Here is a 23,415-nt window from a genome sequence, read left to right on the forward strand (position 1 = left end):
GATGTTCTAGTCTCCTGGAGTTTTTCTACCAGGCCAACTATCTAGTCATGAATTTTCTGCCCAAAAATGTTTGTGTCATTTTGTGTGGTTGTGTTCAACAATGTGTCTAGTTAATCTGGTTAGCCCCATTCTTTTAATGTACCATAAAATTTTAGCCTGTGTTATATATATATATATAATAGAAGGAAACATTCCACGAAGGAAAAATATATCTAAAAACAAAGTAGATGTGACTTACCAAATGAAAGTGCTGGCAGGTCGACAGACACAGAAACGAACACAAACATACACACAAAATTCAAGCTTTCGCAACAAACTGTTGCCTCATCAGGAAAGAGGGAAGGAGAGGGAAAGACGAAAGGATGTGAGTTTTAAGGGAGAGGGTAAGGAGTCATTCCAGTCCCGGGAGCGGAAAGACTTACCTTAGGGGGAAAAAAGGACGGGTACACACTCGCACACACACACATATCCATCCACACATATACAGACACAAGCAGACATATTTAAAGACAAAGAGTTTGGGCAGAGATGTCAGTCGAGGCAGAAGTGCAGAGGCAAAGATGCTGTTGAATGTAGGTGAGGTATGAGTGGCGGCAACTTGAAATTAGCGGAGATTGAGGCCTGGTGGATAACGGGAAGAGAGGATATATTGAAGAGCAAGTTCCCATCTCCGGAGTTCGGATAGGTTGGTGTTAGTAGGAAGTATCCAGATAACCCGGACGGTGTAACACTGCGCCAAGATGTGCTGGTCGTGCACCAAGGCATGTTTAGCCACAGGGTGATCCTCATTACCAACAAATACTGTCTGCCTGTGTCACCAGCAACAAACTGTCCATTCGCATGAATGGACACAGGCAGACAGTGTTTGTTGGTAATGAGGATCACCCTGTGGCTAAACATGCCTTGGTGCACGACCAGCACATCTTGGCGCAGTGTTACACCGTCCGGGTTATCTGGATACTTCCTACTAACACCAACCTATCCGAACTCCGGAGATGGGAACTTGCTCTTCAATATATCCTCTCTTCCCGTTATCCACCAGGCCTCAATCTCCGCTAATTTCAAGTTGCCGCCACTCATACCTCACCTACATTCAACAACATCTTTGCCTCTGCACTTCTGCCTCGACTGACATCTCTGCCCAAACTCTTTGTCTTTAAATATGTCTGCTTGTGTCTGTATATGTGTGGATGGATATGTGTGTGTGTGCGAGTGTATACCCGTCCTTTTTTCCCCCTAAGGTAAGTCTTTCCGCTCCCGGGACTGGAATGACTCCTTACCCTCTCCCTTAAAACCCACATCCTTTCGTCTTTCCCTCTCCTTCCCTCTTTCCTGATGAGGCAACAGTTTGTTGCGAAAGCTTGAATTTTGTGTGTATGTTTGTGTTCGTTTGTGTGTCTGTCGACCTGCCAGCACTTTCATTTGGTAAGTCACATCATCTTTGTTTTTAGGTATATATATATATATATGGTTATATTAGAAGGAAACATTCCACGTAGGAAAAATATACCTAAAAACAAAGATGATGTGACTTACCAAATGAAAGTGCTGGCAGGTCGACAGACACACAAACGAACACAAACATACACACAAAATTCTAGCTTTGGCAACCAACGGTTGCCTCGTCAGGAAAGAGGGAAGGAGAAGGAAAGACAAAAGGATATGGGTTTTAAGGAAGAGGGTAAGGAGTCATTCCAATCCCGGGAGCGGAAAGACTTACCTTAGGGGCAAAAAGGACAGGTATACACTCGCGCGCACACACACACATATCCATCCACACATACACAGACACAAGCAGACATTTGTAAAGGCAAAGAGTTTCGGCAGAGATGTCAGTCGGGACGGAAGTACAGAGGCAAAGATGATGTTGAAAGACAGGTGAGGTATGAGAGGCGGCAGATTGAAATTAGAAATTAGCGGAGATTGAGGCCTGGCGGATAGCGAGAAGAGAGGATATGCTGAAGGGCAAGTTCCCATCTCCGGAGTTCTGACAGGTTGGTGTTAGTGGGAAGTATCCAGATAACCCGGACGGTGTAACACTGTGCCAAGATGTGCTGGCCGTGCACCAAGGCATGTTTAGCCACAGGGTGATCCTCATTACCAACAAACACTGTCTGCCTGTGTCCATTCATGCGAATGGACAGTTTGTTGCTGGTCATTCCCACATAGAACGCTTCACAGTGTAGGCAGGTCAGTTGGTAAATCACGTGGGTGCTTTCACACGTGGCTCTGCCTTTGATCGTGTACACCTTCCGGGTTACAGGACTGGAATAGGTGGTGGTGGTGGGAGGGTGCATGGGACAGGTTTTACACCGGGGGCGGTTACAGGGGTAGGAGCCAGAGGTTAGGGAAGGTGGTTTGGGGATTTCATAGGGATGAACTAAGAGGTTACGAAGGTTAGGTGGACGGCGGAAAGACACTCTTGGTGGAGTGGGGAGGATTTCATGAAGGATGGATCTCATTTCAGGGCAGGATTTGAGGAAGTCATATCCCTGCTGGAGAGCCACATTCAGAATCTGATCCAGTCCCGGAAAGTATCCTGTCACAAGTGGGGCACTTTTGGGGTTCTTCTGTGGAAGGTTCCGGGTTTGAGGAGATGAGGAAGTGGCTCTGGTTATTTGCTTCTGTACCAGGTCGGGAGGGTAGTTACGGGATGCAAAAGCTGTTTTCAGGTTGTTGGTGTAATGGTTCAAGGATTCCGGACTGGAGCAGATTCGTTTGCCATGAAGACCTAGGCTGTAGGGAAGGGACCGTTTGATGTGGAATGGGTGGCAGCTGTCATAATGGAGGTACTGTTGCTTGTTGGTGGGTTTGATGTGGATGGACGTGTGAATCTGGCCATTGGACAGGTGGAGGTCAACGTCAAGGAAAGTGGCATGGGATTTAGAGTAGGACCAGGTGAATCTGATGGAACCAAAGGAGTTGAGGTTGGAGAGGAAATTCTGGAGTTCTTCTTCACTGTGAGTCCAGATCATGAAAATGTCATCAATAAATCTGTACCAAACTTTGGGTTGGCAACCCTGGGTAACAAAGAAGGCTTCCTCTAAGCGACCCATGAATAGGTTGGCGTACAATGGGGCCATCCTGGTACCCATGGCTGTTCCCTTTAATTGTTGGTATGTCTGGCCTTCAAAAGTGAAGAAGTTGTGGGTCAGGATGAAGCTGGCTAAGGTAATGAGGAAAGAGGTTTTAGGTGGGGCGGCAGGTGATCGGCGTGAAAGGAAGTGCTCCATCGCAGCGAGGCCCTGGACATGCGGAATATTTGTGTATAAGGAAGTGGCATCAATGGTTACAAGGATGGTTTCCGGGGGTAACAGACTGGGTAGGGATTCCAGGCGTTCGAGAAAGTGGTTGGTGTCTTTGATGAAGGATGAGAGACTGCATGTAATGGGTTGAAGGTGTTGATCTACGTAGGCAGAGATGCGTTCTGTGGGGGCTTGGTAACCAGCTACAATGGGACGGCCGGGATGATTGGGTTTGTGAATTTTGGGAAGAAGGTAGAAGGTAGGGGTGCGGGGTGTTGGTGGGGTCAGGAGGTTGATGGAGTCAGGTGAAAGGTTTTGTAGGGGGCCTAAGGTTCTGAGGATTCCTTGAAGCTCCGCCTGGACATCAGGAATGGGATTACCATGGCAAACTTTGTAAGTAGTGTTGTCTGAAAGCTGACGCAGTCCCTCAGCCACATACTCACGACGATCAAGTACCACAGTCGTGGAACCCTTGTCCGCCGGAAGAATGACGATGGATTGGTCAGCCTTCAGATCTTGGATAGCCTGGGCTTCAGCAGTGGTGATGTTGGGAGTAGGATTAAGGTTTTTTAAGAAGGATTGAGAGGCAAGGCTGGAAGTCAGAAATTCCTGGAAGGTTAGGAGAGGGTGATTTTGAGGAAGAGGAGGTGGGTCCCGCTGTGACGGAGGACGGAACTGTTCCAGGCATGGTTCAATTTGGATAGTATCTTGGGGAGTTGGATCATTAGGAGTAGGATTAGGATCATTTTTCTTCGTGGCAAAGTGATATTTCCAGCAGAGAGTACGGGTGTAGGACAGTAAATCTTTGACAAGGGCTGTTTGGTTAAATCTGGTGGTTAAATCTGGGAGTGGGGCTGAAGGTGAGGCCTTTGGATAGGACAGAGGTTTCGGATTGGTAGAGAGGTTTGGAGGAGAGGTTAACTACTGAATTGGGGTGTTGTGGTTCCAGATTGTGTTGATTGGAATTTTGAGGTCTTGGAGGGAGTGGAGCTGGAAGTGGGAGATTGAGTAGATGGGAGAGACTGGGTTTGTGTGCAATGAGAGGAGGTTGAGGTTTGCTGGAAAGGTTGTGAAGGGTGAGTGAGTTGCCTTTCCGGAGGTGGGAAACCAGGAGATTGGATAGTTTTTTAAGGTGGAGGGTGGCATGCTGTTCTAATTTGCGGTTGGCCTGTAGGAGGATGCTCTGAACAACCGGTGTGGATGTGGGAGAGGAAAGATTGAGGACTTTTATTAGGGACAGGAGTGGATGGGTGTGTTGATTGGCTGAGTGGATGTGTAGGTGAAGGATTAGGTGGGTGAGGGCAATGGATTGTTCGGTTTGGAACTGGTATAGGGACTGATGGAAAGAAGGGTTGCAGCCAGAGATGGGAACTTTAAGTGTGAGGCCTTTGGGGGTGATGCCAAATGTCAGACAAGCCTGAGAAAATAAAATATGGGAGTGTAATCTGGCTAGGGCGAAGGCATGTTTGCGGAGGGAATGTCAATAAAACTTAATGGGGTCGTTGTGGAGCTGTTGTGAGGGTGACATGGTACTAGAAGGTGGAAAGTGGAACACGAGGCTGAAATGAAAATGAAAATGAGGCCAGGCCTCAATCTCCGCTAATTTCTAATTTCAATCTGCCGCCTCTCATACCTCACCTGTCTTTCAACATCATCTTTGCCTCTGTACTTCCGTCCCGACTGACATCTCTGCCCAAACTCTTTGCCTTTACAAATGTCTGCTTGTGTCTGTGTATGTGTGGATGGATATGTGTGTGTGTGCGAGTGTATACCTGTCCTCTTTTCCCCCCAAGGTAAGTCTTTCCGCTCCCGGGATTAGAATGACTCCTTACCCTCTCCCTTAAAACCCATATCCTTTTGTCTTTCCTTCTCCTTCCCTCTTTCCTGACGAGGCAACCGTTGGTTGCGAAAGCTAGAATTTTGTGTGTATGTTTGTGTTTGTTTGTGTGTCTATCGACCTGCCAGCGCTTTTGTTTGGTAAGTCTCATCATCTTTCTTTTTAAATATATTTTTCCCACGTGGAATGTTTCCCTCTATTATATTTATATATATATATATGGTTATAATAGAAGGAAACATTCCACGGAGGAAAAATATACCTAAAAACAAAGATGATGTGACTTACCAAATGAAAGTGGTGGCAGGTCGACAGACACACAAACGAACACAAACATACACACAAAATTCAAGCTTTCGCAACAAACTGTTGCCTCATCAGGAAAGAGGGAAGGAGAGGGAAAGACGAAAGGATGTGGGTTTTAAGGGAGAGGGTAAGGAGTCATTCCAGTCCCGGGAGCGGAAAGACTTACCTTAGGGGGAAAAAAGGACGGGTATAAACTCGCACACACACACACACACACACACACATATCCCTAGTCAAGGCAGAAGTGTAGAGGCAAAGATGTTGTTGAATGACAGGTGAGGTATGAGTGGCGGCAACTTGAAATTAGCGGAGATTGAGGCCTGGTGGATAACGGGAAGAGAGGATATATTGAAGAGCAAGTTCCCATCTCCGGAGTTCGGATAGGTTGGTGTTAGTAGGAAGTATCCAGATAACCCGGACGGTGTAACACTGCGCCAAGATGTGCTGGTCGTGCACCAAGGCATGTTTAGCCACAGGGTGATCCTCATTACCAACAAACACTGTCTGCCTGTGTCCATTCATATGAATGGACAGTTTGTTGCTGGTCATTCCCACAAGAATGCATCACAGTGTAGGCAGGTCAGTTGGTAGATCACGTGGGTGCTTTCACACGTGGCTCTGCCTTTGATTGTGTACACCTTCCGGGTTACAGGACTGGAGTAGGTGGTGGTGGGAGGGTGCGTGGGACAGGTTTTACACCGGGGGCGGTTACAAGGGTAGGAGCCAGAGGGTAGGGAAGGTGGTTTGGGGATTTCATAGGGATGAACTAAGAGGTTACGAAGGTTAGGTGGACGGCGGAAAGACACTCTTGGTGGAGTGGGGAGGATTTCATGAAGGATGGATCTCATTTCAGGGCAGGATTTGAGGAAGTCGTATCCCTGCTGGAGAGCCACATTCAGAATCTGATCCAGTCCCGGAAAGTATCCTGTCACAAGTGGGGCACTTTTGTGGTTCTTCTGTGGGAGGTTCTGGGTTTGAGAGGATGAGGAAGTGGCTCTGGTTATTTGCTTCTGTACCAGGTCGGGAGGGTAGTTGCGGGATGCGAAAGCTGTTGTCAGGTTGTTGGTGTAATGCTTCAGGGATTCCGGACTGGAGCAGATTCGTTTGCCACGAAGACCTAGGCTGTAGGGAAGGGACCGTTTGATGTGGAATGGGTGGCAGCTGTCGTAATGGAGGTACTGTTGCTTGTTGGTGGGTTTGATGTGGACGGACGTGTGAAGCTGGCCATAGGACAGGTGAAGGTCAACATCAAGGAAAGTGGCATGGGATTTAGAGTAGGACCAGGTGAATCTGATGGAACCAAAGGAGTTGAGGTTGGAGAGGAAATTCTGGAGTTCTTCTTCACTGTGAGTCCAGATCATGAAGATGTCATCAATAAATCTGTACCAAACTTTGGGTTGGCAGGCCTGGGTAACCAAGAAGGCTTCCTCTAAGCGACCCATGAATAGGTTGGCGTACAATGGGGCCATCCTGGTACCCATGGCTGTTCCCTTTAATTGTTGGTATGTCTGGTTTTCAAAAGTGAAGAAGTTGTGGGTCAGGATGAAGCTGGCTAAGGTAATGAGGAAAGAGGTTTTAGGTAGGGTGGCAGGTGATCGGCGTGAAAGGAAGTGCTCCATCGCAGCGAGGCCCTGGACGTGCGGGATATTTGTGTATAAGGGAGTGGCATCAATGGTTACAAGGATGGTTTCTGGGGGTAACGGATTGGGTAAGGATTCCAGGCGTTCGAGAAAGTGGTTGGTGTCTTTGATGAAGGATGGGAGACTGCATGTAATGGGTTGAAGGTGTTGATCTACGTAGGCAGAGATACGTTCTGTGGGGGCTTGGTAACCAGCTACAATAGGGCGGCCGGGATGATTGGGTTTGTGAATTTTAGGAAGAAGGTAGAAGGTAGGGGTGCGGGGTGTCGGTGGGGTCAGGAGGTTGATGGAGTCAGGTGAAAGGTTTTGTAGGGGGCCTAAGGTTCTGAGGATTCCTTGAAGCTCTGCCTGGACATCAGGAATGGGATTACCTTGGCAAACTTTGTATGTGGTGTTGTCTGAAAGCTGACGCAGTCCCTCAGCCACATACTCCCGACGATCAAGTACCACGGTCGTGGAACCCTTGTTCGCCGGAAGAATGACGATGGACCGGTCAGCCTTCAGATCACGGATAGCCTGGGCTTCAGCAGTGGTGACGTTGGGAGTAGGATTAAGGTTTTTTAAGAAGGATTGAGAGGCAAGGCTGGAAGTCAGAAATTCCTGGAAGGTTAGGAGAGGGTGATTTTGAGGAAGAGGAGGTGGGTCCCGCTGTGACGGAGGACGGAACTGTTCCAGGCAGGGTTCAATTTGGATAATGTCTTGGGGAGTTGGATCATTAGGGGTAGGATTAGGATCATTTTTCTTCGTGGCAAAGTGATACTTCCAGCAGAGAGTACGAGTGTAGGACAGTAAATCTTTGACGAGGGCTGTTTGGTTGAATCTGGGAGTGGGGCTGAAGGTGAGGCCTTTGGATAGGACAGAGGTTTCGGATTGGGAGAGAGGTTTGGAGGAAAGGTTAACTACTGAATTAGGGTGTTGTGGTGCCAGATTGTGTTGATTGGAATTTTGAGGATTTGGAGGGAGTGGAGCTGGAAGTGGGAGATTGAGTAGATGGGAGAGACTGGGTTTGTGTGCAATGAGAGGTGGTTGAGGTTTGCTGGAAAGGTTGTGAAGGGTGAGTGAGTTGCCTTTCTGGAGGTGGGAAACCAGGAGATTGGATAGTTTTTTGACGTGAAGGGTGGCATGGTGTTCTAATTGGCGGTTGGCCTGTAGGAGGATGCTCTGAATAGCCAGTGTGGATGTGGGAGAGGAAAGATTGAGGACTTTTATTAAGGATAGGAGTTGACGGGTGTGTTCATTGGCGGAGTTGATGTGTAGGTGAAGGATTAGGTGGGTGAGGGCAATGGATTGTTCAGTTTGGAACTGGTATAGGGACTGATGGAAAGAAGGGTTGCAGCCAGAGATGGGAACTTTAAGTGTGAGGCCTTTGGGGGTTATGCCAAATGTCAGACAAGCCTGAGAAAATAAAATATGTGAGCGTAATCTGGCTAGGGTGAAGGCATGTTTGCGGAGGGAATGTAAATAAAACTTAATGGGGTCGTTGTGGGAGTGTTGTGAGGGTGACATGGTATTAGAAGGTGGAAAGTTTAACATGAGGTTGAAATTAAAAAGAAAGATAGAAATATATGGGGATAGATAACTAGAAGCAATTGGAGATCTGGTATGAAAAAAGGCGAAAAAGTGTTGGTTAAGTTGATCCTGTGGTGAACTTGGGTTGGTAGACAGCGATGTGCAAAAAGGTTAGGTGGTTGTGTTGCCGCTAAATCACGTTAAAGGACGGAGAAATTCGAGAAAATTTCGAAAAAACGTATTAAAGGAGTGGTGTTGTGGTGAAAGATTACGAAAATGGGGCTAACAATTGTAGAAATAATGACGTTAAAACCTGTGGGGAGCGGCTAAAATGATCAGTGATGTGCGAAAAACGGAAGTGGAAATAAAGTTAAAGTTATTAGAACTAGCCGAAATGGTTGTTAAAAACGTGAAAGCAGCAGTTATTGAACTAGAAACGGTGGATTTTATAGCAGCGGTAGTGTTGAAAGCGGAAAATAAAAATTTTTTTGGTTATGGTTGGGAAGTGGGTTATGTATTGTTGAGCATATATAGGCGGGATAAAATTGTAGAGTAGATTACGGTAAAAGGGGAAGGGGAATACAAAGTGAAACTACTGGTAAAAACAGAAAGAGAAAATAAAGAGAAAAAAGAGAAATAAGACGACAGGAAAGATTTCGAAATGCAAAGGCGACAATAACAAACGTAATTGTTGGGTTCAAATTAATGATATGGTTATAATAGAAGGAAACATTCCACGAAGGAAAAATATACCTAAAAACAAAGATGATGTGACTTACCAAATGAAAGTGGTGGCAGGTCGACAGACACACAAACGAACACAAACATACACACAAAATTCAAGCTTTCGCAACAAACTGTTGCCTCATCAGGAAAGAGGGAAGAGAGGGAAAGACGAAAGGATGTGGGTTTTAAGGGAGAGGGTAAGGAGTCATTCCAGTCCCGGGAGCGGAAAGACTTACCTTAGGGGGAAAAAAGGACGGGTATACACTCGCACACACACACACACATATCCCTAATTGTGTGTGTGTGTATGTTTGTGTTCGTTTGTGTGTCTGTCGACCTGCCACCACTTTCATTTGGTAAGTCACATCATCTTAGTTTTTAGGTATATTTTTCCTTCGTGGAATGTTTCCTTCTATTATATATATATATATATATATATATATTATATATATATATATATATATATGTTTGTTTACTTTTCAGTTTCATTATTTGCTGTAAATCTCGTATGTTCCTTCTTAGTATAATTTTAACTTAAAATATTTTTAGTCAGTCATTTTTCTCTCTCTCGCTTTGGACTTTTTAATTCCTCTGTTTCTGGTTAAAGTTAGTATTTCAGTTATGTAAAGATATTCTGGTTTGATAACAGTGTTGTAGTGCCTCAGTTTTGTATATTTTGAGATGAATTTTATGTTATAGAAGTCTTTTGTAAGTATTAAGGCTATTTCCATTTTCCGGTATGAATTTTGCAACTAAACAGTGGAAAAACTAGGATGGAGTAATGAGAATATTACGTAAAGAATAGATTGCTACTAACCACGTTGTGGAAATGTCGAGTGCAGACAGGTACGAGAAGAAGACCACTAAATGCTTGAGCTGAAAGACCATCTTCTAAAGCAGACACAACGCATGCACACACCACACACACATGACTGCTGTTGAGGCCAGAATGGTGAGAGGAGCACTCTGGGTGGTGGAGGTGAGGAGGAGGAGCAGGGGGAGGGGCCAGTAAAGTGGTGCTTGTGGGAGTGTATAGGTACATGGTGGGGCAGGATAGGGCAGCTAGGTGCAGTCGAGAGGTTAGACTGGGATTTGCGTGTGTGTGTGTGTGGGGGGGGGGGGGGGGGGGTAGTTTGAGGAGCGGGGATGGGGGCAGGTGGCTGAAGGACAGTGTCTAATGAAGGTTGAGGCCAGGGGGTATTACAGGAATATGGGATATATTGCAGAGAGAGTTCACACCTGCACAATTCAGAAAAAAAAAATATGTTGCTAGAAATGATGCAAATGGCACAGGCAGTGAAGCGGATAACATTGTGTTGGGCAGCGATGTTCCTTATTTAAAGGCATCATGTTGTTGTTGTTGTTGTTTTGTTGTTGTGGTCTTCAGTCCTGAGACTGGTTTGATGCAGCTCTCCATGCTACTCTATTCTGTGCAAGCTCCTTCATCTCCCAGTACCTACTGCAACCTACATCCTTCTGAATCTGCTTAGTGTATTCATCTCTTGGTCTCCCTCTAAGATTTTTACCCTCTGTACTTCCCTCCAATACTAAATTTGTGATCCCTTGATGCCTCAGAACATGTCCTACCAACCGGTTCCTTCTTCTTGTCAAGTTGTGCCACAAATTCCTCTTCTCCCCAATTCTATTCAATACCTCCTCATTAGTTATGTGATCCACCCATCTAATCTTCAGAATTCTTCTGTAGCACCACATTTCGAAAGCTTCTATTCTCTTCTTGTCCAAACTATTTGTCGTCCACGTTTCACTTCCATACGTGGCTACACTCCGTACAAATACTTTGAGAAACGACTTCCTGACATCTAAATCTATACTCGATGTTAACAAATTTCTCTTCCTCAGAAACGCTTTCCTTGCCATAGCCAGTCTACATTTTATATCCTCTCTACTTCGACCATCGTCAGTTATTTTGCTCCCCAAACAGCAAAACTCCTTTACTACTTTAAGTGTCTCATTTCCTAATCTAATTCCCTCAGGTGGAAAAGGTGGAGAAGGCATGATGAGGTAATTGAAACCCTGATGGAGAATATGATTCAGTTGTTCCAGTCATGGGTGATACAGGTGGTATGAGTCAAAAGGGGAGTGCCCCTTTGCCACTGGACAGTGGGCCTCTGGGAGGCGGTGGGTAATATGAAAGATAAGTAATGGGAAATCTTTTTCTGTACGAGGTTTGGAGAATAATTTTGGTCTGTGAAGGCCAGAATGAGAGCCTTAGTGTATCTGGAGGGGAACTGCTCATCACTACAGGTGCGGTGGCCGTGGGTGGCTAGGCTATGTGGAAGGGATTTCTTGGAGTGGAAGTGGTGGCAGTGTCAGAGTGGAGTTAGTGGGTTTGATATGGATGGAGCTATTGATGTGGCCATCTTTGAGGTGGAAGTAAACATTGAGGAAGATGGCTGTTGGGTTGAGGAGGACCAGGTAAAGTGAAAGGGGGAGGTGTTGAGGCTCTGGAGGAATGTGGATAAGGTGTCCTCACCCTTGGTTCAAATCATGAAGATCTCATCAGTGAATCTGAACTAGGTGAGAGGTTTGGGATTCAGGGTGGTTGGCAAGGATTCCTCCAGATGGCCCATGAATTGGTCGGTGTAGAATGGTGCCATACGGGTGTCCATCGCTATACCATGAATTTGTTTGTAGGAGATGCCTTTGCACTGAAGTAATTATGGGTAAGAGTATAGCTGGTCATGGTGACCAGGAAGGATGTAGTATGTTTGGAGTTAGTCAGGCATTCGAAAAGGCTAGTGTTCAATAGCAGTGATATTAGGGGCATCTGGGTATTATAATACAGGGACCTGGTATCAATGGTAAAGGAGTAGAAACTGAGGACAGTTGGTGGAGGAAATGATTAGTGTTTTTTGTATAGGAGGGTAAGTTGTGGGTAATCAGTTGAAGTTGTTGGCCTGTGAAAGCAGAGATTCTCCCAGTGGAGGCACAGTAACCGGCCACAATGGGCCATCCTGAGTAGTTGAGTTTATGGACTTCAGGAAGCATGTAGAAGGTAAGAGGGCGAGGAGTGGTAGGCGTGACAAGAGAGATAGACTTGCAGGAGAGGTTCTGGGATGAGTCTAAGGATGTGAGGGGAGACTGGAGATGCTGCTGGATTTCTGGAATTGGGTCACTGTAGTAGGATTTCTAGGCAAATGAATCTGTCAGCTGGTAAAGTTCCTCTTCCAGGTAATCCTTGTAGTTCAAAAAATAGTGGTGGAGCCTTTGTCAGCAGAATGTTCAAAAATTTCTCCGATGAATTTAACCATAGATTGTGTACCTTTTAGTATTTCCATAATAATTGCCATGGTTATTATGTCTGGAACTTGTTCTGTCAGAATTAGCAGACCTATGATCCACTGAGTATTGTTTATTATTATGAGAATAGTAATTTCTCTTTCGACTATTCTTTGCTGCGTTTTGTAACAACGCATAACAGTTATCAGTAGAACAGTGCCACTACAATAAATTACTATTGATTTGCTCCTATGCCTAAACTGCAGCATTCACATTTTATCTGACAGTATTTCTCAGTTGTTCACAATTTAGTTTCTTGTGTAGTGTGTTATTGTATTCGTAGCCTTCCACTTCAACTGTACTAATTAGTTTCACTATGTTTTTAAAAATATGATCATGGTTTTTTATACACAGGTATCTTTAGGCACTATTCTTACTTCACTACCTAAAAAGTGCAACAGAAACTCAGGTTGGAATATCAACATATCAGAGAAAGGATAGATTGCTACCCACTGTAAAGATGACCCATTGAGTTGCAGACAGCCACAACCAAAAGACTGTTATGCGCTTTAGCTTTCGGCCAAAGCCTTCTTCAGCGAAGGAAACACACACACATTCACATGAGCAAGCACATCTCACGCACATGACACCTCCCACTAGCACCTCCTACCAGACTTGGTCATCCTTCAGAAATTTTAGGCCTTGGCCTAGTGCATGCCTCTTTGCCTAGCATTTCCTCTTGTAATGATCTAGACATCATCAGAGGCTGTAAAGATTCACATAGTAGTTTGAGTCAAACAAGCTAAGCAAGCGGAACTGTTTATACATATCCATGCAATGATGGGATTGTGATATAGCCTTTGTAGTCTGATGATGTCTCCAGCTTATGAAGATGAGACATTAAGCACAGAAATATGCTGTATAACAGGACCCTTATCACAAAAATCACAAAGGATGCAAATCTCAGTTATTAAAACCTGCATTTTATGACCTGGTAATGCAGTTGGTGAATTTACTGTATACAGTGTTTCTTTGTTCCTTATGTATTCTGCTAGCTGACGAAACTTGGCATTTCTCAGGTATTCAGTTTGCCAATTTTATATTACGAGGGTGGTTTGAAAAGTTCTCAGAATCACCATGAGAGGTCAGTGCTAGTGCAATGAGTTGTTCACGTGATATTCATTTGATTGTTGCCTGTAAACACGTGCCATGTCAGTGCTCTTGGAAGAGAGCTGTGGTGGTGACATGGCTCTGTTGTTGTTCCTGCGTAGTGATTTGCAAAGGTGGAAAAAATTGAGATTCGAGCAGTGATTAAGTACTTCGTAAAGAAAGGTATGAAAGCAAAGGACATTCATGCCAATTTCCAGAATACACTGGGGGACTCTGCTCCTTCATATTCAACTGTGCCCAAGTGGACAAATGAATTTAAATTTGGTCAGGAGAGTTTAGATGATGATCCGCACAGTGGTCGGCCAAGATGTGTGTCTACTCCAGAAATCATTGCAAAAGTGCTCAAAATGGTCATGGAGGATCACCGATTGAAAGTGCATGAAATTGCTCATGCTTGCCAGATATCATCTGAAAGGTTATATCACATTTTAACTGAAGAATTAGAAATGAAAAAATTATCTGGAAGATGGGTGCCGCAACTCTTGATGCGCGCCCACATGCATGTTCTGTTACCTTTGCAAAATTACTCAAGCTAAGGTATGAATTGTGGCCACACCCACCTTATTCACCTGATATGGCTCCATTGGACTTCCATCTCTTCCCAAAACTGAAAATTTTTCTTGCTGTATGAAGATTCACTTCAAATGAAGAATTGATAGCCAGAGTTGACAACTATTTTGCAGGCCTGGAGGAAACTCATTTTCGAGATGGGGTCAAGGCACTGGAACATCATTGGACCAAGTACATTAATCTACAGGGAGACTACATAGAAAAATAAAAAAAAAGTTTCAGTGATGCAAGTACTTTTTTCCTATCCCGTTCCAAGAACTTTTTAAACCACCCTTGTAAAACTGAAACCTTACGTGTACTCATACAGTAGACTCTGTGTGAGATGATCTGTATACTCGGTGCAGCTGCTTCACAATCTACAGTGTGATTTTGTAAATGTGTCATGTTCAACGCATCTTCATAGCTCTTTAGATGGCTTTTGTTTAGGCCTATAGCCATTTGCACTTCATAGTCGAAAGCTGCCATAATTGCTACCAGATGTCAAGCATTTCCATAAGTTGACTCCACTGTAGGAGTGCCCTAGTAATAAAGAATAAATGTCTTAAAATTTCATACATGACACAGCATTTTTTCCTGCATCTCAGTGTTGATGATGTCATACCTCCTGATCTGTATTTCTCACATTGATATAATTTTGTAGGTACATTCAGTGTCATATGTGGATATAAAAGTAATGCATGATGCAGCAGTTTTCCTGCTTCTCATTGTTTGTGATGTCTATGTCCTGAACTGTAATAAGTAGACGGTTGTTACCCCCACAGTGATTGTTGTCTGACTGTAAGGAATATATATACCAAGTTTGGTTGACATTGGTCCAAAGGTTTAGGAGGGATGTGCGGAAACACACACACACACACACACACACACACACACACACACACACACAAACTCAAACTTTAAGTAAGAAGTTTGTTGGTATATGTTTGCCTAAATATTGCTAAGCTTGAGTCTACAAAACTATACATCAGATGAGAGTAGGCTACATATATTTATCATGAATCTAATATAGATTAGTATGTTGTAAGGTGAGACTATAATCAGTAGTGTCTTTCTTTTTTAATTACTTACAAAACCATTATGGTTCAATAATGTAGTATCCGACATTAACAGAACAAAAAACTTCAATTATGATCTCGTGATGTGGACTGTTCTAGGTAAGCCTCCAGAATGCATCTAATGAGCAGGCAGCTGGATCCTCACTTGGAACAATAAAACATAAATCCTTATACATAATCATTAAAAAAAACAGTGATCATCCCATTAGGCAACACCTCACTTATTTGAAATTCAGGCTCACAATAACAGGAGAATCCTTCTGTTCTCTGATGATCAGAGCTTAGTGTATGAATAGGTAATTTCCTTCTTCAGATACAGAGATTTTAAGGTTACTGACCTGTTTATTCAATGCCTCAGTAGTCCTCCAAATCTCCTTTTCCCTTGCCGATGACTAAATGAGTGCTTTGAGTTGTTATCAAGGATCTTAACACCAGGTCAGCACCTTATATATATAAGCTCCATTTAGCCTAATATAATTCTACAGGACTGACTTTGTGCATATTGTTTATATGTAGATGCATGTGGAGTGAAGCTTGTGCAAAAATGCAAATGACTCATAGTTATACACTCAATAATAATCTAAAAGGCATGAAAAATAGGTAACCCATATATGTGTTGCAGAAGGTAGTTTTTCTGATTAACGATAAACTGCTTTATGGTGCATAATGTTGAATGTGCAATTCGATCATCCAAGGCCGCGTAAAATTTTCTGGAAACTTGAAATTTCTAATTTGAATATTTTGTGAACTAACGTGTTAGTTTAGTGAAATTATACATTTTCGTATTCAGAAACATCTGGGTAACAAAACTATTACATTGAATTTGGGAATGAAAACTATTTATAGATTCTAAAATTCTAGACTGTGATAACCTCATATGAGAATAACTTCTGAAAAATGACAATATTATGAAAAGAATAGTTGTTACTCACCATATAGCGTAAATGATGAGTAGAAAATATTGTGTTTCATAATATTGGCGTTTTCCGTCCTGGATTTTCCATTGTTTAACTTCTGAAAGATTATGATTTTGAAAAAGAAACTGTTTTCCAAAAAGAGGGGAATTACGGCTTTCAAACAAAGTATATCAATCTTTCAACAAATAATTCTTAGCGGGCTCAAATTTTCAAGTGCACATAGTTTGTGGGTATTGTAAATGTTGAAAATATGTTAAAGTAAAATATATAATAAACTCTTCAGCATCAGTGGCACATAACCTACTTAGTGAACATTAATTTTAGAAAATAACATCACGTATAAGAATATGAGGATTTCAGATATACACAGTATATTTATCGTATGTATAAAAAGACAAAAAAAGGAAAAATTACTTTGTATGAGGAATAGTATAAAATCACATAGAACACCTCTACATTGCTGTTTTATGTGTTGTAGTTGATGTCCCTCAGTATAGTTTTTAACGGAACCCACTTGGGTTGTTTGTTTCAGTCCCAAAAATGATGGCGAAGAAAAGAAATCTCCAACAAATACGGTGTCCCTCTATCGCTTGTCACAAGACAGTGTAAGTATTTGCTGTATACTGTGCAATGTAGTTGATATCCAAGCAGGTTTGTGATTCATTTGGTGAGGAGAAACACATGATGGCAGTGTTCATATGGATTACTTAGAATATAGAAAGAAACATGCATGGAATATTGGGAGAAATATTAAGCAAAAAAGAAGTGTAAATAGTCCTTGCATACAGAGGCCAATGTTGGAAATGATCTCTGAATTTGAGTATAATTTTTCTGGAACTTGAGGATCCTACATGGACAGAGAGACTACCAATTGTGACAGTAAAAACCATGTTTTGTGATATCCTGAATGACCAGCTTCTAATTTTTCTTGCATATGACATTTGCAATGGTTATTAGTATGCTGATTAAGACCATGACCTTGATACCTTCACAGCAGTTACAGGGCCCTTTTTTGTATCAATCCACTAATGTAATAATTTCAGAAATTGTCAGTTTCAACATAATTGTTAAAGTAATGCAGGTATCTTATTACACTCCCATGGGGTACATCTGAAGCTACTTTCTCCCCATTAAGAATTATGTGCTGAGTTCTGTAGGCTGGGACTTGTCTGGTCCAGCCACAAATCTGATCTGGTATTGCATACTCTTCTATTTTGTACATTAGGTGCCTCGTATGCCACTGTATCAACTATCTTCCAGGAATCAAGGAATGCTGTGCTTATCTCATTGTTGAACATAATGAATTGAGCTTCACAAAATCCATGTGGATTCCTTCAGAAGAGATTTTCAGTCTCTTAGCTGTAATACAAATACATAAAATATGATTCGTAATTCTATAACAGATTGATACTTTCAGTATACCTTATAGTTATAGGCATTTGTCCAATCACCCATCTTGAAAAGTGGAGAATGACTATCAGCTTTTTCTAGTCACTTTGAACTATTCATTTCTCCTGTAACCAGTGATAAATTGCTGATAGAAAGAGAGAAATATTCTATGTAAGATTATGCAGGAATCATATTTGATTCACTTAAATTTTCTCTTGTGTTGAGTCATTTTAGTTGATTTTCTGTTCCACATTCACTTATCTCAGTATGTCGGACTGATAGATAGAATTTTACATTCAATGATTCTCAGATTTATCTCCTTATGGCTTTGTTCACTTTTTGTTTGCAAATGAGGCTTTGACATCATTTAAATCTCTGATGAGTTACTCATTGCTTTTGTAGCAACTTTCCGACATGGCGATTGAACCATTCTTCACAATCTTTCTTGGCACAATTTATAAACTGTGTTATACAGTATTCATAAATCTTATGTATTAATGCTCCATCTTTTTAAACTCTGGAAATAAACTTTGGGTGTTATTTATCCATATAATCTGCAAAATTTATTTATTTATTTTCCCCACTTGACGAGGAGAATCTTTTTGTACATTCCTCCACATTCCTTCAACAGATTCAGTTAAAGATAACCATTTGATATTGTTGGCTATATGACCTTGAGGGAAGTCTCCACTCCCTAACAGGGAAAGGTAATCCTGCTTTGCACACATGGTACCTTTCTGTTCTTAAGTGTATTGTATTTTAAATGCATGTAAGAGAAGAGAGAGGGTGAAGACCTGTCATTGTTGAAGCTGTAACAGCATAGTTGTCACTGACTTCCTCTTTTGTGTTTACTAAATTTTTACGTTTGTGTGTTCTTTGGCAACAGGATATGCCTGCAGTCTTTGGAAAATTGCTGTCCACTTTTGTGAGAAATATATAAGAAATCCCTTAACATGTTTAGTGATAGCTACCTTGTAATGTGTTAAGTGATAGCTACCTTGATGGGCTTTGTTTCTGTTTTCAGCAATCTGTTAAATCATATGACACGAAGATGAACAAAGAGAACCCAGACGTGCAGGACCAGCCTGCTTCACCCGCCCATAGTGAACCACTTACACGACATGTAAGTAATTACTTTGCTGTGAATATTAAACTGGTGTGTGATATTTTTGTAGTAGTAAAAAAGAGTACTCTCTTCTTATAGCATCCAGTTATGTTTCCTCCCCTTGCCATGCTTGTAACATTGGTTGTATTTGTGAGATACTGTTTTATTTGTAGACACAGTGATATTGTTTTGTTTGTCTAGATAAAGTTGAACTTTTTGCTTTCTGAAAAATAGAACAATATGTCATTCACTGCATGTGAGTTTTCTTCACAACTAAATATGTAATTATCCATTATGAGTGATGATAATAATAATAATAATAATAATAATAATAATGTAACTGATGCTTGGTCAGCAAATTCTAACACGTCATGATGAATTGAGAGAGCGTGCTCGTCAGCTCCTGGAACAAGCCAGAAGAGAAGTAACAATTCGTGGGACTAACAGCCATTTAACAGTTCAGTCACCAGTCAAGGTATGTATAATTTGGTTGTCATTCTTCCTTTTAAATGAACTGCAGTTTATATGTATTAATATTGGAAATGTTGTATAAAATAATGACCATTATATGTGCGAAAACAGTTGTTTCAGGATTAATGTACAAAAATTATTCATATTTGCTAATGGCATACAAAGCAGTTTCATATGTTACTACAGAAGTGAGCTAAACCAGAGCAGGTCATGATAATTAACTTATATCTCTGTTTAATTTTCTGTTTCACAATGTATCTCCTTGCCTCTGGTTTGGTGTGGCCCCGACTTTGGAAACATTCACCTTTTGTGAAATATTAGTAGAATTAATCAGCCATAAGCTACCATACTATGAGGGAAAAAAATCAGTTTTTCTGTTGAAATGATGGTACTGGGATGAGGTGTGTGTGTGTGTGTGTGTGTGTGTGTGTGTGTGTGTGTGTGTGTGTGTTTTTTTTTTAAGGGGTGGAACTGATATCTTGTAACTGAATAGTTTGCAGTAAAATATTATAACTTCCCTTGAGTCTTTTTTTTAAATTGAGAATGTTGACCAGTACTTGTTGATAAAACGTGTGATGTAAGTACTACCAGATATTTTGTATTGCTTACCACATATATTGTAAGGGATGATAAAAAAGTTTCCATTTGCGGGAGTTGTTGCAGTATATATGCAGTGTAGCATGGTTTGGATGTGAGTATATAAACGGTTTGGCTGTGAGTATATAAACACTGACATGACGTGTAGGCAAGTGATTAATGTAGTATTTGTGTCTTTCTGTCATGCGTACGTTAAATGTGGAAACATGATCTATGACAACATTATGACCAAATGACGAGTCCAAACAGGACCATTATGCTGTTATGCTTTTCTTGGGTACTGAAGGGCAAACACTGCCTAGACATCCTTTAGAGAATGAAGAATGTGCATGAGGCAGCATGTCTGTTGAAAAACCATTGTGTTGGAATGTTGTGGCAAGTTCATGACAAGACACATCCCCATATTGCAAATATCATAATGCAGAAGTTACGCCAACTCAAGTTTGAGACATTTGAGCACCCGCCTTATAGTCCCCACGCGATTATCATGCCTTCGGTCCATTAAGAAAAGCCTTGAAGTGTCAAAAAAATTCCTATCTGATGAGAATGTGCAGCAGGCAGTTGCAGACTTCTTCATGCAGCAGGTATCTTCAATCTGGTGTATCAGAGGGATGATTGCCTCAGTGCTCACTATGATTTTGCATGATTGGAATACTGATTCTGGACTGTATGGCCTTCAAACAGAAAATTTTTGATCACCCTTTGTATATTTTCTAGTAATGATGTTACTAGCTAAATGCAGAAAATATTGATTGAAGTCCCAGTAACTTGTTAACTTTCTCTAAATCAGACTTAGATCTACATCTTGCATTTTCTGTAAACCACACAAGCGAGAATCTGTTCGCTTGGCAAATGATATCAGTAATTCACACTCAAACAATGGAAGTTGTAATATCTGTAAAGAGTATAATGCATGTATTAATGACAAGGTTGATCCCAGTAAGAATTTTGAATTCGAATGTAAATTGATTCTACCAAATTATTAATAAAAATAAGCCACAATACAGTTTAGTGGCCATGTGCCTATGGAAACATAGATCAGTAACAGTCCAAGAACAAGACAAGAGTAGTCTGAATAATGCTGGATAATTCCTTTTATAATTTTCACTGAAGAAGGAAGAAGGTAGATGGTGGACAGCAAATCAAAAATTCTCATGCATTGCTCTTAAGCAAGTTCTTGATGTTATTACTTAAGTGATACTACACACTGACTGAATTCAAAAAACTGATAACAACTTGGTCTATAGCATAGATTTTTGTAGTGGAGGTAATCACAAATTGTATGAGCAAGATGGCTTCTGGCTGTTACAGTGCCAGACAGCTATGTTATGTAGATAGTGTGAATGAGGTTTGGTTAAGTTGAAAACTGTTTTCATGGAACCTGTCATCTTTGAGGTGGTTTTTTTTTTTTTCCCCCTCCCATAACTCATACTATCCCCTCACCCCCTGCACCGACCCCGTATTGAGAGGCGTCTGTGGCAAGAACAAGATGTTGGCCAGGTCGATAAGTAGCCAGGCACGGGGCCTGTTTCAGCATAGTCTTTAATTTCTGGAAAGCCGCTTCACATGACGCGGACCAGTGAAAAGGCACGTTTTTATGCAACAGGCGATGCAACGGCTGAGCCACCAAAGCCGCAGACAGTAAAAACTTGTGATAGTATGCTATTTTCCCCAAGAAGGCCTGCAGTTCCTTAACAGATGTAGGGTGAGGAAGGGCATCGATCGCAGCGACAGTCTGTTGAAGCGGACGAATACCATCCCGAGAGAGTTGAAACCCCAAGTACGTGATAGATGCCTGAAAAAATTTTGATTTCTGTAGATTACACTTAAGACCAGCAGTCTGTAAGACATGAAAAAGTGTGCGGAGATTTTGAAGATGTTCTTTAGTGGTGGAGCCAGTGACAACAATGTCGTCCATATAATTGATACACCCAGGGACAGGGAGCAATAATTGTTCCAAGAATCGCTGAAAGAGAGCAGGGGTGCTAGCAACCCCGAATGGCAAGCGTTGGTATTGATAGAGGCCGAAAGGCGTGTTAAGGACCAGAAACTGCCGGGAAGCAGCGTCGAGAGGAAGTTGATGATAAGCTTCTGACAGGTCAATTTTAGAAAAATACTGGCCTCCAGCAAGTTTAGTGAACAGTTCTTCAGGATGGGGCATAGGGTAAGTGTCGATGAGGCATTGAGCATTTACAGTGGCTTTGAAATCGCCACATAGACGAATATCACCATTTGGCTTAGCAACTACGACGACAGGAGAGGACCACTCACTGGAAGTGACAGGAAGCAAGACACCTGACGCAGTGAGACGATCCAACTCCCATTTTACCCGATCACAAAGGGCCACAGGAATGGGCCGAGCCCGAAAAAACTTAGGCCGAGCAGTGGGTTTGAGCGTGATATGAGCTTCAAAGTCGTTTGCACGGTCTAACCCAGGAGAAAAAAGGGACGAAAATGTCGTCGACAAGGAATCCAGTTGAGCATAAGGAATAGCGTCAGAGACAATATTGACAGAGTCATCTATGGAGAACCCAAAAACGCGAAAGGCATCGAAACCAAAAAGATTTTCTGCGTTGCTCTGGTCGACCACAAATATGGGAACAGTGCGACCGACGGATTTGTAAGATACCTCAGCATTAAACTGTCCCAAGAGAGAAATCTTCTGTTTTTTGTATGTCCGTAATTGCCGAGTGACGGGACAGGAGTGGAGAACCCAGCTGAAGATACGTCTGAGAATTAATTATAGTGTCAGCAGAACCGGTATCCACTTGCATGCGAACATCTCGACCAAGGATTTGGACAGTGAGGAATAACTTCCCTGAAAGGGAAGAAGTGCAATTGATAGACAACACAGAATCAGAATCATCGTCATGTTCAAGAACATCATGCATGCGGTCGGATTTACAAACGGAAGACACATGACCTTTCTTTTTGCAATTGTGACACACAGCCCAACGTTGGGGACAATCCTCGCATGAATGTTTCATAAAACACCGCGGACATGAAGGAAGTTGCCGGGGGTTTTGCTGCAGTTTCTTAGCGGGTTGTTTACGGCTAGGCCGAGGCTGCGCATGGGAGCGCACTGCGGCCACGTCGGCCGGCGGGGACGCGCCACAAGTGTTGTCAACAGCGCACAGAGGTTGTATTTCCCAGACATCACCCCACGCTTCTATTTGCGCCCCAGCGGCGCGAGAAATTTCAAAAGACTGCGCAATGGAGAGAACTTCATCTAGAGTCGGATTCGCCAACTGAAGGGCACGTTGCCGAACTTCTTTGTCGGGCGCTGACCGGATAATAGCATCCCGTACCATGGAATCAGCATAGGATTCTTTGTGAACGTCAGTAACAAATTGACACTTTCGACTGAGGCCATGAAGTTCAGTAGCCCAAGTGCAATAGGATTGATTTGGTTATTTTTGACAACGATAAAAGGCAACACGAGAGGCTACCACATGCGTTTGCTTTTGAAAATAGACAGACAGAAGTGAGCACATTTCAGTGAAGGACAAAGACACAGAATCCTTCAAAGGAGCCAATTGCGACAACAACAGATACATTAGAGGTGAAATCCAGGAAAGGAACAGAGACTTACATGGTTGTTCGTCCGTGACATGAAATGCCAAGAAGTGCTGGCGAAG

General features: G+C 42.4%; 1 protein-coding gene across 1 annotated transcript in view; it reads left to right on the forward strand.

Annotated features, from left to right (window-relative positions):
* The window catches only part of LOC126190757 (EH domain-binding protein 1), a 205,896-nt gene that overhangs the window by 128,789 nt on the left and 53,692 nt on the right, over nucleotides 1-23,415 (forward strand). The window contains 3 exon segments of the mRNA XM_049931272.1: nucleotides 16,748-16,820; nucleotides 18,629-18,727; nucleotides 19,065-19,184. Coding sequence (XP_049787229.1) covers nucleotides 16,748-16,820; nucleotides 18,629-18,727; nucleotides 19,065-19,184 — 292 coding nt within the window.

Source organism: Schistocerca cancellata, chromosome 6 (genome assembly GCF_023864275.1).
Source record: "Schistocerca cancellata isolate TAMUIC-IGC-003103 chromosome 6, iqSchCanc2.1, whole genome shotgun sequence".
In the NCBI taxonomy this organism is placed as follows: domain Eukaryota; kingdom Metazoa; phylum Arthropoda; class Insecta; order Orthoptera; family Acrididae; genus Schistocerca; species Schistocerca cancellata.